This window comes from Muntiacus reevesi, chromosome 7 (assembly GCF_963930625.1).
Source record: "Muntiacus reevesi chromosome 7, mMunRee1.1, whole genome shotgun sequence".
Taxonomy (NCBI): domain Eukaryota; kingdom Metazoa; phylum Chordata; class Mammalia; order Artiodactyla; family Cervidae; genus Muntiacus; species Muntiacus reevesi.
Window position 1 is genome coordinate 44779655 of NC_089255.1, and position 16091 is coordinate 44795745.

Sequence of the window (16091 nt, forward strand, 5' to 3'; positions counted from 1 at the left end):
ATGGGAAGAAAGTGCTCCTTATGGAGGCAAAGCCAGAATCATTTTTGCTTCCTGGAGGTTCTTGTCTAAGGTGGTTACAGTGGCTTTATGGGACAAACCAGTGAGAGACTTCTGTTTGGTTATGTAGGGAGAATAGGACAGTGAATACAGCAAGGGCATACTGTCCTTGTATTCTCAGGTATCAAGGCAACAGAGTCCCTAAGGATAAAGGTCAATCCCCAAATTTCCATGTAAGAAGGTGTAACTAGGGGTGTACTTAAGGCACCTGCAGAAGTGTTAGTATCTGTGGATTCATTTATTGACATAGAGGTGTTAGCATTACTCAACCAAGGCTCAGATGTTACGTTGTTACACACTGAGAGATTACCTGGGTACATAGATATGTCAATAAGTTTATAAATGACTGTACTTGGATTGGCACCTCCACAGAACCTTTCTTGCACGTATTCAAAGTATCTTGTTTTCCTCTCCCAGGGCTGGGTCAGATTGAAGCAAGGAATAAGTTTAGGCAGGCTTGGCACTCTGACTCTAAAATGGGCTCATGGAACAGTCTGAACTGGCAGCAGCATGTGGAACCTCTGTGAAATTCTGTGAAATTACGTATAAGGTGTACCAATGAATCTTTGTGATTTTGGATAGACTGAGTTTTCTTTGGGGCTTCCCTCGTAGCTCAGGTGGTAAAGAATCTGCCTGCAGTGTAGGAGACCCGGGTTTGATCTCTGGGTCGGGAAGATTCCCCTGGAAAAGGGAATGGCAGCCCATTCCAATATTCTTGCCTGGAGAATCCCATGGACAGACAGCCTCAGATGTCATTTCCTTCAGATTCTGAACTTTACCTTCAGGTTGGCGGATGTTATGCAGGTCTGGTTGGGGTTTGGTGCCACTTTTAGGTGTGACATGGATCCAGTAATCTACTCCCTGATATTCAGTGGCATTCAGTGGCTAGTCAACAGTACCTGATAAGGGGCCCTTCTGCCTTCTTTTGATAATGTATCCTAAGTTCAGTTTGGGGAAGCACTTCCTGCCATACTGTTTTGTTTTCTTTTTCCCCAATAGTTTATTGACTTGAAATTCATGTAACACACAATTAACCATTTTAAAGTGAATAATTCAGTTGTACTTCACCACGTTGTGCTACCACCATCTCTTGTCTAGTTCCAAAACATTTTCATTAGTCCATAGTAAAACCTCGTAGCCATTATGCAGTTTTTCCTTATTCTCTCCTCCCACTAGCTTCTGGCAAGAAATGACTTTCTTTTTATCTCTGTGCATTTTCCAGTTCTGGGACATCTCATGTAAAAAGAATCATACAATGTGTGACTTTTTAATGTCTAGCTTTCACTTAGCATAAAGTTAACAAGGCTCAGTCATGTTGCAGTAGGTATCATTACCTCATTCCTTTGTGTGACTGGATAATATTCCATTCCATTGCATAGATAATACATTTTGTTTACTCATTCATCTGTCGATGGCACTTGCGTTTCCACTTTTTGACTATTATGAGTAAATATGTTGTGAATTTTCCATACAAGTTTTCCTGTGAATGTATGTTTTCAGTTTTCTTGGTATAGACCTCAGCTTTCATCACATTCTTATGGGTATTCATGGTCTGACAGTAGATTCATAACCAGTGGTTTACATGCTGTTGTATTTGTCAAGGAGTTAAGTCTGACAGTTACTATGGTTGCCACTCTGTATTTCTTTCATTTCTGCTTCATGTATTTCATTACTGTGCTCATACATAAAGGTTTGCAACAGTTGTATCTTGGTATTGATTATACTGTTTATTACCAAGAAACTTTTTGTCCCAATTGTTACTTATCATTAAATAGGTAATACTTTCTTGGGGGAGGCTGTTGAATTTGCTTGTTAAATTATTACCTTACATTTTATCTTTAAGCTTTATACATTGTTTTGTTTGACATCTCTCTCTCATGGATAGCATATATATTTTAAATAAGTTTTACTTATTAGATCTTATTGTTATGTATGCTTAATTTATAAGAGAGATTATAAATAATGTGCCTGTATTTTGTTTAGATAGCATATAGATTTTTTTTTTTTTTTGGTATCAGTCTGTCTTTTTAAAGTACTTTTTAAATTTATTTTTTATTGAAGGAAAATTGCACAATGTTGTGTTGGTTTCTGCTGTACAACAGTGTGAATCAGCCATACGTGTGTCCCTTCCCTCCTGAGCCTCCCCGCCTCCCCTCCCCCCACTCCCCAGGTCCTCACAGATTACCTGGTGGCGGGGCTCCCTGTCTTATATAGCAACTTATCACTAGCTATGTATTTTACACATGATAGTGTATATATGTCGATGCTACTTTCTCCATTTGTCCCACTCTCTCCTTCCCCTGCTGTGTCCACAAGACTGTTCTCTGCATCTGCGTCTCCATTCTTGCCCTGCAGAGAGGTTCACCAGCACCATTTTTCTAGATTCCATATGTATGCATTAACATACAATATTTGCTTTTCTCTTTGACTTACTTCACTCTGTATAACCAGCTCAAGGGTCATCCAGCTCATGGGAACTGACTCAAATTCCTTCTTTTTTATGGCTGAGTAGTATTCCATTGTATTATATACCACATCTTTATCCATTCATCTGTAGACATCTGGACATGTAGGTTGCTTCCATTTCTTGGCTGTTGTAAATAGTGATGCAATGAACATTGGGATACACATGTCCTTTAGAATTGTGGCTTTCTCAGGGTATATGCCCAGTAGTGGGATTGTTGGGTCATATGGTAGATTTATTTCTAGTTTTTTGAAGAATTTCCATACTGTTGTCCATAATGGATGCATCAGTTTACATTCCTACTAACAAGTGTAGGAGGGTTTCGTTTTCTCCACATCCTCTCCAGCATTTATTGTTTATAGATTTTTTTGATGATGGCCATTCTGACTGGTGTGAGGTGATACCTCATTGTAGTTTTGACTTGCATTTCTTTATTTTTTTTTTTTTTATTTTTATTTTTTTTTTTGCATTTCTTTAATAATGGGCCATGTTGAGCATCTTTTCACATGTTTGTTGGCCATCTGTAAGTCTTTGGAGAAATGTCCATTAGGTCTTTTTTTGATTGGAATTGCCCCTTTTTTGATTGGAATGTTTGTTTTTCTAATATGAGCTGTATGAACTGCTTATATGTATAATTTTTTAGAGGTTAAGTCTTTTGTCAGTTGTTTCTATTGCAGTTATTTTCTCCTGAGGGTTGTCTCTTAATCTTGTTTATTGTTTCCTTTGCTCTGAAAAACTTTTAAGTTTAATTAGGTTCCATTTGTTTATTTTTGTTTTTATTTCCATTCTTCTAGGAGGTGAGTCAAAGAGGATCTTGCTGTGATTTATGTCACAGAGTGTACTGCCTATGTTTTCCTTTAAGAGCTTTATAGTTTGTGGCCTTACATTTAAGTGTTTAATCCATTTTGAGTTTATTTTTTTGTGTATGGTGGTAGTTCAGTTCTTTTACATATAGCTGTCCAGTTTCCCAGCACCACTTATTGAAGAGGCAGTCTTTTCTCCTTTGTATGTTCTTGCCTCCTTTGTCAAAGATAAGGTGCCCATGGGTGTGTGGGTTTATCTCTGCGGCCGAGGCCTGTGGGGAGTTGCTACAGTGTGCTCTCCCGTGGGAAATAGCCCTGGGTCATGCGTCCCTCCGAAGAGCTGAGCTGTGTAGGCTCCTGCAATGGTGTGGGCAGTAAGTAACCTGTATTTTCTCACAGCTTGGTGGCAGATGCTATCTTTGTGGTCTGGACCGCAGTGGATGGTATTTTGTCCCCTGGCTCAGGCACTTGCCCTGGCTTTGGTGGTGACCAGTTGGCTTGGGTTGCCCCCTCTGGGATCATACATTGCTGTTGTCTCTAATTCTGCCTTTGGCACTCGTACCAGCTTTGGTGGTGGTTGGGCGTATATACCTGTGTGTGTGTGCGCACTTAGTTGTTCAGTCATGTCTGACTCTTTGTGACCCCATGGACTGTACCCTGTCAGGCTCCTCTGTCCATGGAATTTCCAGGCAAGAATACTGGAACGGGTTGCCATATCCTACTGTAGGTGATCTTCACCCAGGGACTGAACCTGCCTCTCTTATGCCTGCTTCATTGGCAGGTGGATTCTTTACTACTGCACCACCTGGGAAGTAACTGTATCTACCTCTGGGGTTGTGTGGGTCACAGCTGCTACTTATCCCACTTGTGGCATTCACTAAGGCAGGTTACTGTGGTCTGTAAGCTCATGGAGTCAGAGGGTCCCTGTGACAATGATCTCTTGCCTCTGGGAGGCACAGGCTTTTCCCTGGACTCCCTCAACTGTGTTGTATTAGCTCCCTCAGTGTATGTTCATGGCAGTCAACCCGGGTCCTCTCCCTGGGGTCCAACCCCTGAAGCCTGAACCTCAGCACCCAGTCCCCATTCACTTCCGCGGGCGTGCTGGGAAGTACTGTTTTACATCGACCTCTGTGATGAATTATTTCCATTTTGCCTCCCAAGCACTTGTTGCTGTGCTCCTCTCTGAGATTCTGAAGCTCCTCCTTCCCCCCCGCCCATGAGAGGGTTCCTGAGAGTGTGGAGACTTTTTCTCCTTCACAACTCTGTCCCTAGGGTGCAGGTCCCTGTCTCAAAATCCTTTGTCTCTTTCTTATCTTTATTTTTTGCCCTGCCTCATTCTGAGGAGACTGGCTTGCCTTTTTGGAAACCAATGGTCTGCTGCCAGCGTTCTGTAGGAGTTGTTTCACATGCAGATGTAAATTTGTTGTGTTTCTGGGGAGGAACATGGTCTTTCCATCTTACTCCTCTGGCATGTTGAAAAGTCAAATGTCTTTGGTTTAAATAGATGGGTTTTGCTGATAGTGATGTAGTAGATATGCTTAGTCTTACTGCAGACCTTTTTTCTGTTTTATCTTTTAATACTTTTTTGCTTTTTTCATTTTTTGTCCCTTTGTTATATTTTTTGCATTTCTTTGATTCATCTCTGTCCTTGCATAATTTGGAAAAGTATAAGAATATCACTGGATAGCAGTAATAATCCAGAGAAGGAAATTGGAAAATTCCATTCATACTAGCACAAAATCAAAAATACTTAAGAAACACTTTATCAAGAAAGGCATAGGACCTATATGGAGAAAATGTAAAATAAGATTGGATCAAATAGAAAGGCATATTATGTTTTTGAGTGGACAAATTATCATGAAAATATATTTAATGAAGTTCAAATTGGAATGTGCCCTGTTGAGAGAGGTAGCATGTAATTGAATACAATAATCTTAGAGGTTAGGGACATGCTTTACCCCATCAGAACATTTATAAAGCCATTGTAATCAAGTCACTGTTGGCGTAAGAATGGCAAGTAGACCAAAATAGGGAATTCAGAAGTAGATCCTGTTAATGGAAAAAGAGTAAATTATTTTGTTGGTTTAGGTTTTCTCTTTCCTTAAATAATTTTGTCCACTTGATCCATCTTGTACAGGGAATGGTATTGATATATTCAAGTCTCCCATTATTTGTGTTTCTGTTTCCTTGTAACCCTCATGGTTTTTGCTTTGTAAAAGCTGTTGAAATGCTATTTATTTGTTTGGTTTAAAAATGTCCAATGCCAGTCTGATTCTTTCGCCTTTTTAAGTTTTAATTTGATCTTTTTGCCTGGAAGTCTTGAGGATTTTACCTACATCTTTCAATTTTACAAGGCCAAAGTATTAGAGTTGATTGTTCTTGGTTAATTTCCTAGGTATCTGTGAGCCCTTATTGTATTGATTCAGATATTTTTCTATTTCTGGCAAGTTTTCTTGGCTGGTAGCTTTAAAATCAGCTGTTTTTTTTTGTTTGTTTGTTTTGTTTTGCTTTTTTAGGTAGTCCAGTAGTACAAATAGTTGCCCTTATTTGCTTCTCTTCTGTTTCCACTACTTTCTAACTTGTGTGTGTGTGAGAGAGAGATTTTAATTCTCATAGTTGTTTCCCCCACCCGCACTCCTTAGTTGTCCTTGCCCTTGCTAACTTATTATTTGTGTCTACTCTTCCTTGGACACTTTATAATTCATTCTTCATTTCCAAGAATTTTGTCTTTTTCTTTTTCTTTCTTGTTGTTCAGTCGCTAAGTTGTGTCCCACTCTTTGTGACACCATAAACTGCAGCACGCCAGGCTTCCCTGCCCTTCATCATCTCCCGGAATTCAGTCAAACTCATGTTCATTGAGTCGGTGATGCCATCCAACCATCTAATCCTCTGTTATCCCCTTCTCCTCCTGCCTTCTATCTTTCCCAGCTTTAGTGTCTTCAAATGAGTCGGCTCACTCGTATTAAGTGGCCAAGGTATTGGAGCTACAGCATCAGTCCTTCCAATGAATATTCACGATTGATTTCCTTTAGGATTGACTGGTTTGATCTCCTTGTTGTCCAAGGGACTGTCAAGAGTCTTCTCCAGCACTGCAGTTCGAAACCATCAATTCTTCAGCGCTCAGCCTTCTCTCCTTGTCCCTTACCTTTTCAAAAACTTTTATTTATGTGGTCTTTTTTGATTTTGTTTTTCTAATTTCTGAATCAAGATTTTTTATATCCTCAGATGTTTAAATGTGTTTAGTTTTGTTTGAATTGTTAACTTTTATTAGTTTATACTTTCTTTTTATCAGGAAGATTTCCCTTAGTTGATGTATGTGAACTTTCCTGATTTTCTGTAGTAGTTCTTTGTGGACTTTTTTCTTGTTATTTTTACGGTATTGGGCTTTTAAGAAAATAATATTCCTAATTTAATGGCACGCTCTTTTAAAATTTTTAATTAGAGAATAACTGCTTTGCAATGTTGTGTTAGCTTCTGCCATAGAACATGAATTAGCCGTAAGTATACATATGTCCCCTCCCTCTTAGACATAATACCTCCGTCCTGCCCCCCACCCCATCCCACCCTCTAGGTTGTCGCAGAGCACGGGATTGAGCTCCCTGTGTTACACAGCAGCTTCCCACTCGCTTGTCTGTTTCTTACATATGGTAATGTTTATGTTTCAGAGCTCCTCTCTCATTTATCTCACCATCTCCTTCTCCCACGTGTCCACAAGCCTGTTCTCTTTGTCTGCACCACTATTGCTGAATGGAACCCCCTTCTGTCTCTACAGCAAAGTCCAAGTACTTTGAAGAATTTGTGTGTGTGTGTGTATGTGTGTGTGTGTGTATGTCATTTGTTTCTTTTGTTTGAGAGGAAGCTTTGTTATATCTCCAGTTTTATGGTTCTCTTTTGTCTTGCAGAACCCTAAATATTCACTCCTACTTTCTTTTTTTTACCCTTTACCATCCAGTTGCCAAAGAAATCTTCTTTCGTCTTTTTTGTCTTTTTTCTCCTCTCTGCATTTCAAGGATTACTCACATAAATCATACCTGTCATTTAAAATTGTACCTGCTCCTTTAAATCATTCCTGACCCTTTAAATGTACTTTGAAATTTCTTTCTTGTAGTTTGTGTTCTGGACACTTGTTCTGTGTTTTCAGATTTAGTGTGGATTTAATCTTTAATCTTTCTGGCAGTCATTCCAGATCATCTTTTAGGCTCCTTCGCTATCCTTGCTCTTCTCTGTCTTCTGCAGATTTTCGTAGTCTGCTTTTGCTTGCCCAAAGCCTTGTGGCTGTTTTGAGGTGAGAGTATGTGCATTGGGATTGACGCTGTTTCTTATTTTTACGGTTAATTTGCAATTTTGTCATAATATATCTTCAAATTATGCTGTAGGTGTAGTTTTGTGTAGAATTTAATTTTTCCTTACTGTTTGAGAAGAAATTTGGGGAGATAATTATGTAATGCCACTGTCCTCAGCTGTTTTGTAAGTCCTGGATTACTTCATAAATGGTAGTGGCATAATTAGCCATCTACATGGAAACAATAAAATTGGAATCCAATTTTATACCATATAGAGCTTATTAAAATGCCAGATGAATGTAAAATTCATGTGTAAAAACATAAAAATAGACCTCAAGAAAATCCAGGTGACTATCTGGATAATCTATAAGTCATGTGTAAGAGCATGGTGATGTTGGGATGCTCCTTTAACCAAGAATGGAAAGCAGGAGCTATAAAAGAAAATATGTGTGTATATGCAAAAGGTGGATTTAGAAGAAATATTTGCAGTGTTGAAAACAATGATAAAATGCAAAAACTTTTTACAAATTGACAGGGAAAATAACCCAGTAGAAAAATATGTGACTAGAAGGACACGTATAAGTATTTCCCAGATGTTAGTAATCTGGGAGATTCAAATTAGAGCAGTGACATAGTCCTTTATAGCAATCAAACTAGCAAAATTAAAAAGAGAAAAATTACCTGTGGCTCACAGGGATGGAGGTAAGTAAGGTACTTTTATATCCTCTGCACAATGTTTAGGTTAGTACTTTGCTGAATAAAATGGAAGGAGGCTTATGGTTTTATTTTCCCTCTCCTAAGTATATACTTTCCAAGTATCTAGTGAAGATAAATAAAGCATAGTAATTATAAGCTTGAAAAGGGAAGTACCATTAGGTTTTATATTTAGAATTTGACAAGATGTGTTTAGAAACAGGAAACTCCTTTTAATTAGCCTGGCTTATCTATCACTGGAGCTTGCTCTTTAAGATCTATCTTTATCTTGAAAATAAAATGCCCCTCAGTATATGAGGATCTTTCTCTACCACTGTCATGACTACCGTCCTGGGGACTTGCTTGAAAGGCAGGAGTTAGTCTCCACTCCCTTGCAACGTTTTGTGATGAAAATTTTCAAACATACAGCAAAGTTGAAAGACTTAAAAATGAATAGGCATATATACTCAACACTGAGGTTCTTTCATTAATACTTTATTATACTTGTTTTGTCATATAGCTTATCCATATGTATGTATGTATGTGTATATATATACATATATTTATGTTTACACATACCTATCAATGCATCTTATAATTTGATGTATTTCAAGATTACTCACATCAGTATATTTCCTCCAAATATATGCTTTTTTAATATATGTATATCAACTCCATAATATATCAACTGGAGTTCAGTATTTATTATGGTAAAATTTACATGCAGTGAAATGTAAAATCTTAAATATATGCTCACTGTGTTTTTACAAATGCATAAAGCTTTGTAATCCAATATTGCCATCACCTTAGGAAGTTACCTCATGCCATTCCCAGTCTATTCATGCCCTCACCTTCTAGAGGCAGCTGTCATTTAGCATTGAATCTTCTTATGGTTGTGTTTTCTTCTGGGTCAATTTGTAGGAGAGAAATTGTTGGGTCATCAACAAACTAATAATACATGTTTAGTTTTGGAGGCTTCCCAGGTGGCACTAATGGTAAACAACCCACCTCCCAATGCAGGAGACTTAAGAGACATGGGTTTGATCCCTGGGTTGGAAGATCCCATGGAGGAGAGCATGGCAGCCCACTCCAGTATTCTTGCCTGGAGAATTCCATGGACAGAGGAGCCTGGTAGGCTACAGTCCATGGGGTTGCAAAGAGATATGACTAAAGCAGCTTAGCACATACTCATGCATGATTAGTTTTATAAGAAATTACTAGATGTCTTTCTAAGGCGACTGTTCCGATTTTACATTTCCACAAATGGTTTGTGAAAGTTCTGATTGTTCTGCATCTGTGCTTATTTTTGATTTTGTCAGCCTTATTAATTTTAATCCTTGTGGATGTGTGTGAGTATCTCTCTGTTTTTAACTGGCATTTTTCTGATGAATAATGATGTTGAGCACTTGTGCATTTTGGCCATTCACATATCTTTGCTGAAGTTTTGTTCACATCCTCTTTGACAATTTTAAAAATTAGGTTGTCTTTTTATTATTGAATTGTAGGAGTCCTTAATTGTGTCTTGGATGATAGTCCTTTGCAGGATATATGTCTTGTGAATATTTTATCCCAGCAAACTTAGTTTTTAAGTGTTTTTTTATCAACAAATACTTACTGAGCACTTACCATATGCCAGAATACAACAGTAAACAAAATATATAAAATTCTTGCTGTTTTGGAGTCACTCTGGTTTCTCAGTATAGTCAGGGAGACCAGTAAGAAGGTTTATTTGGTGATCCAAGAGATGATGACTTAGACTGGAGTTTTGGCAATGGAAGGGTGTGAGAACTATTTCGATTGTTGCTATATTTTGAGAGTAGAGTTGACTAATTGAATTTGAAGTATAAGAGAGAGAGCAGTCAATGATGGCTCCCAAAGTTTTTTAGCCAGAGGAAATGGAAGGATAGGGTTGCCATTTATTGAAATGAGGAATTCCACAAGAGGAATAGATTTGGCTGGGTGTGGGGGAAATGTTGGATTGGGAATTCAGTTTTGAATTTGTTTAATTTGAAATGCTTGTTAGGTGTCTATGTATGGAGAGGTCAAGTGGACAATTACATTTATGAGTTTGGAATTCAGAGGAGAGGCCAGGAGATACAAATCTGGGGTCCATCTTCATGTAGAACCCACTGTTATACTGATAGTGGGACCAGAACCCAAAGAGAAAAGGTACATAAATCACTGATTTTTAAAATAAACCTTTTATTTTGTGATAATTTTAGATTTACATTAAAGTTGCAGAGATAGTACAGAGTTCTCATATGCCCTTCACCCGTTTCTCCCTAATATTGACATCTTAAATAACCATGGTACATTTATTGAAGCTAAAATACTAACATTGGTACATAACTGTTAACTAAAGTCCAGACTTTGTGCTTCATCAGTTTGAGATTACTAATTGTAATATGTGATGAAATTTAAGAAACATTTTCTGAAGTATCTTCGTAGGTTTTTGATTGCTTTTTCTTCTCTCTTTATAGAACTAATGGCTGAAGAGTAAATCAATATGGCAGCTATGGTTCCACCAGTGAAACTGAAATGGCTTGAACATCTCAACAGCTCCTGGATTACAGAGGACAGTGAATCTATTGCTACAAGAGAGGGGGTTGCTGTTTTATATTCTAAATTGGTCAGCAATAAGGAAGTAGTACCTTTGCCTCAACAAGTTTTGTGCCTCAAAGGACCTCAGCTGCCAGACTTTGAACGTGAGTCTCTTTCAAGCGATGAACAGGACCACTATTTGGATGCCCTTCTTAGCAGTCAGCTAGCACTTGCAAAGATGGTTTGTTCAGATTCCCCATTTGCTGGGGCACTTCGAAAACGATTGCTTGTACTCCAGCGTGTCTTCTATGCACTTTCTAACAAATACCACGACAAAGGCAAAGTGAAACAGCAGCAGCATTCTCCGGAGAGCAGCTCTGGTTCAGCAGATGTCCATTCTGTTAGTGAACGTCCTCGGTCAAGCACTGATGCACTTATAGAAATGGGTGTTCGAACTGGTCTAAGTTTATTGTTTGCACTTCTGAGACAAAGTTGGATGATGCCTGTGTCGGGACCTGGTCTCAGTCTTTGCAATGACGTTATTCATACTGCAATTGAAGTTGTGAGCTCTTTGCCACCATTATCTTTAGCAAATGAAAGCAAGATTCCACCTATGGGCTTGGATTGCTTATCACAAGTAACAACCTTTCTTAAAGGAGTAACTATTCCCAATTCTGGAGCAGACACTTTAGGTCGTAGATTAGCTTCTGAGTTGCTGCTTGGTTTAGCAGCTCAGCGAGGTTCTTTGCGGTATCTTCTTGAATGGATAGAAATGGCATTGGGGGCTTCAGCAGTTGTAAATTCCATGGAGAAAAGCAAACTACTGTCAAGCCAAGAAGGAATGATCAGCTTTGACTGCTTTATGACCATATTAATGCAGATGAGGCGTTCTTTGGTATGTATTATAAATCTCAGCTTTAAAATTCTTATCTAACAATTTTGGAAAAGGTCAACTCAGCTTTAATGAATTGGTGGTAACAGTGAATGATTTGAGAATTCTACTGGTGATGTTAGGCTAGTTAAATATTTTACATACTTGGAGTGAAGAACTTTATATGTGTTGATGTGAATATGTAATTTAGGACAAACTAGTTGGTATTATGTTAAGATTTCTGAATCAGGAGTCAGGATTGTAGTTTAAGTTTTATGGCTTCCTGTGCAAACTTGAGAGATTCATCTAACTTCGCTGTGTTTTAGCAAACACAGCAAAAAATGAAGGGCCTTGGCTGGTGAGTATGGAGATCTTTTTTTGACCAAAAAATTGCTAATTTCAAGCTTCTCAATTTTTATTAAATATTTACTATATGCTAAGTATTATTCTAGGCCCTAGGGATACAGCAGAGAAAAATGTAGTTTCTTGGATCTCACAGCCTGGTGGGGGAATCAGACAATACATATAAATTTCAGGTAGTGTGAAGTTCTAAGAATTAAAATAAAGGAGGGAAAGGGAATGCAAAATGATGGACTCAAGCAGAGATTGGGGAGGGGATAGGTTTGATATTTTAGTTAATGTGGTCAAAAATGTCGCTGAATTGTGTGACATTTGAGCAGAGACCTGAATAGAGGGGAGTGATGAACTGAGCGTCCTAGATCCGTAATGAATATGTTCTTGTTCTTGAAGGAATTTAATTACTTGATTATCATAAAGGAACTAACTTTGGATACCATATTAAAGAATAAAGAGTAAAATGCAGTGCAATATGATCAATTTCAAGAATTTCTGAAATTGAAATTTAATGCTTTTTGAAAACAGAATAAAAGTTTGAAATAATACAAATTTGGAATATAAAGATCAAAACACTCATAAATTGACTTAATTTCAGTTGGGTGACATTGATCAGTATTTTTGGTGCCCTTTATCACCAGATATCATATATCATTTAACAAATTTAGTTTATAAAAATATGATTTATAAATTATGTATGTGTATTTCATGTCTTCCAAAAGTGGAGAGCTCTTGGATTGACAGGAATGTTTCATAAAAAACAATTACATTGAATTTACTTTTAAACCAGGGTATTTAAATTTTCACCTGACTTATGTTTGTGTTTGTGAACTGAATAGTAAATATTGGGTCATTTTTTTTACAAATAATTTTATTGTAAGTAAGTACTTGGAGACTCTAGATTATATCTATGAAAATTTGAATTTCTTAATGTTAAATAAAATGTAGACAGGAAAGCATGTGGTGCTTTGCTCCGAATCTGGAATATTGGAAAGGCCCTATGATCTTTATCCAAGGTAGAGACTTAGAGCCAGAGATGCAGTGATTTGAGTAAGAAAGATTTGAGGTAACAGCAGTGAAAGTCATTTAGGCCTCTTATGGTTTCTTATTGAATATTTAAACATGTATTGCATATCTGTGTTTCTCATTTTATTTTGCAATTCTTAATACTTTCTGGTAACGTTCTCTAAATTTACACCATTTTCAAATATGTGATGCCGTTTGATGACCTAAAATAATGTATCTGTTCTTGGTCACGTGTTAATATTTCTGTGAGGAGTTACTTAATTCTTCATTTTACCGTCCCATTTATTTTCCATTGTCTTTGTCATAAAGAAAATATGTTAATTATTGCACAATCAACTTATATGATTGTATGCTTGCCCCTGGTGTATTTCCTTTTTAACCAAAATTCTAAATACCCTGAGTCAGATGCGTTTTCCCCACCTTACCCTCTAAACCTTATCCTGCAATATTGCTCCTTAGTGGGAAGAGGATGCCCAAAGAAAGTAAATTGCTTTTCTCTGTATCTGTTTAGCTTCGTTGTCTTTTAGCATGTTGGAAATGTTTGTATGCATATTTGGTTGTGAGTTTAAATTGGCTCTTTAAGCTTAAGAAATCTTCATACTAAATATACTTACTACCTATATAATGAGCTTTAATATTCATTTAATTAACGTATAGTATACTATTCCATTCATTTTTTTTTGGATTTTTACTTACTGCTTCGCAGTACCTGGCATAAGGGAAGAAGAGCTCTAACCTTTGTTGAGTGCCTGCTACCTACCAGGTGCTTTTTACAAGCAGTGTCTCATTCATTTATCTTGTTAATCTGTAAAGAAGATACTCTTTTACTGTTATCTTAAGGATGAAGAAATTGTGGCGGTTATCCAAAGTTACACACCTATTTGTCAAAAGAACTGAAAGTACAGCGTGTACTCCTAATTAAGCATGGATGGACTAGGCACTGTGTTAACCAATTCTTACAACCCCTAGTCTGTCGGCAGAGCCCGTGTTTTTCTCTGAATACTATATTCAGCTTTTATACTATTTATGTTAAATTGACTGACTTTTTCCCCCATGAAGGCCTACCTTAAAGCAGATATAAAATACAATAAACTTATTTTATTGCTGGATTTCCAATTTTCTCTCCACTTGACTTCTTTCATTTCTGGACAGTATGTTGTATTCACCTAGGCAGAAAGGGCCTCCTTTCTTCCCCTCCTAGGTTATACCCTTATGTTATAACTTTCTGTTGGGGCTAGGATACTCCAGATAGCTTTCATCAGAATTCTGGGTATATTCTGGGGAAGAATCTTGTATGTTTGTGTGATTTAGTTTGGCCCTCCGGGAGTCACCACAGGCCTATGTTACATTGAATTTAATTAAATTTCAGATAGATTTTAGGGAAAAGAGATGGTTATTAACTTGAACTTTGTATTTATTATTCTTTCTTGCACAGTGAGTGATAGGATCTGATGCTCTTGGTCTCCAGAATTCATATTTCTTACACTTTACAGTGTTATCAGTTGTTGTTGTTGGTTGAGAACTCATAAAGTATCTAGAGCCTCTCCTGGTACACTGGACCCCATCCTGACCTGATTCTCACTATCTTAAGATTCTCTCTTCATGAGCAGCTGAGATAAAACTTATCCCCAAGCTATTAATAGAAGTTAGAGGGAGAGACATATAACCATCAATTGAGTACCTGGTATGCTTAGTCACTCAGTTGTGTCCAACTCTTTGCGACCCTTTGGACTGTAGCCCACCAGTTTCTTCTGTCCATGGGATTTTTCAGGCAAGAATACTGGAATGGATTCTCCGGGGTACCTCCCCCACCCAGGGATCAAACCAGCATCTCTTGTGTCTTCTGCTTTGCTGGCGAATTGTTTACTTGCTGAGCCATCGGGAAACTGGTATAAGGCCTTAAAGAAAAAAAAAAAAAGAGTTCATCCTTAAATTGTATTTACATGTGTTTCTTACTTAGCCTCCACTACCCACACATGCAGTAATTCAGAGGTTTGAGTGCAAACATGCAAGATAATCATTAACTTATATTTAAATAAAGAGTAGAGAAATAATGTCACTGTATATCCCCACATCCTAAAAAAATAAACTAAAAATATAAACCGCAATAAAGACGTCTTTGGCATTTGATTTTGATACCACTAGGTATTTACTGTGTGCCAGATATTGCTAGGCTCTGGGTTAAAAAGATGAATAAGCTTTGTAGCATCCATGCCTTTATCTAGCTTACAGTTTAAGGAAAGAGATGCATAGACATTTAATGTTAATGGTACTGGACTGTAGTAGAGGTCTGCATAGGGACAGGGTCATGGGACATAGGAGGAAGGCTAGAGGGGAAGAGGCTCAAAATGAAGGGTGCCTAAGTTTAGTTGAAAAGTAAGAGTTTGCTTGCAAACATGAGGTTTGTGAGTGGGAGAGCTGAAAAAGTCCTCAGGTGAGAGCTTTAGTGTTCACAGAGTGATGGAGGTGTGGGAGAGCAGGTTTCTGGATGTTCAAGGTGGAATGGGATGAGCTAAGGCTGACAAGCTAGGTGGGGCCACGTATCCCAGGCTGTAGGGTTTTGAGCTTAATTCTGTAGGCAGTGGGGAGTCACTGAAACAATTAGAAGAAGAATAAAACTAGATAGCAAGAACATAAGGAAATGTAGTCCATCAAGTCTTAATGTTTTTGTCCGATTATCTTATTAATAAAAAGACAGGTGGGAAAAAAACGAAAATATATTATGATGGTAGGTAAATAAGAGAAAGGGAATTTAATGAAGACCTGTAAAACCACATATTTTTGTTATTTTAATTTCCCCTGTATCTTTAGACCTTTGAACTTCCTGTTAGCAGTGTGTAAATTGTTACACACTTAACATGCTTTATTTTCCAAAATGAAAAATGCCTAGATGTAGCCCTCTTTTTCTGTTATGCAGTATATTTACAAAACATATTAAGAATTCTATACAAAATGGGTTTTAGCGATGTCTTTAACCCTAATTGACTGGGGAGGGATTA

General features: G+C 37.6%; 1 protein-coding gene across 8 annotated transcripts in view; it reads left to right on the forward strand.

Annotated features, from left to right (window-relative positions):
• The window catches only part of HERC1 (HECT and RLD domain containing E3 ubiquitin protein ligase family member 1), a 202993-nt gene that overhangs the window by 37095 nt on the left and 149807 nt on the right, over window positions 1-16091 (forward strand). For all 8 annotated transcript variants that reach the window (XM_065941927.1, XM_065941924.1, XM_065941925.1 and 5 more), the window contains exon 2: window positions 10781-11736. In XM_065941927.1, the coding sequence (XP_065797999.1) occupies window positions 10807-11736 (930 nt within the window). In that variant the 5' untranslated portion in view covers window positions 10781-10806. The remainder of the gene's footprint in view (window positions 1-10780; window positions 11737-16091) is intronic.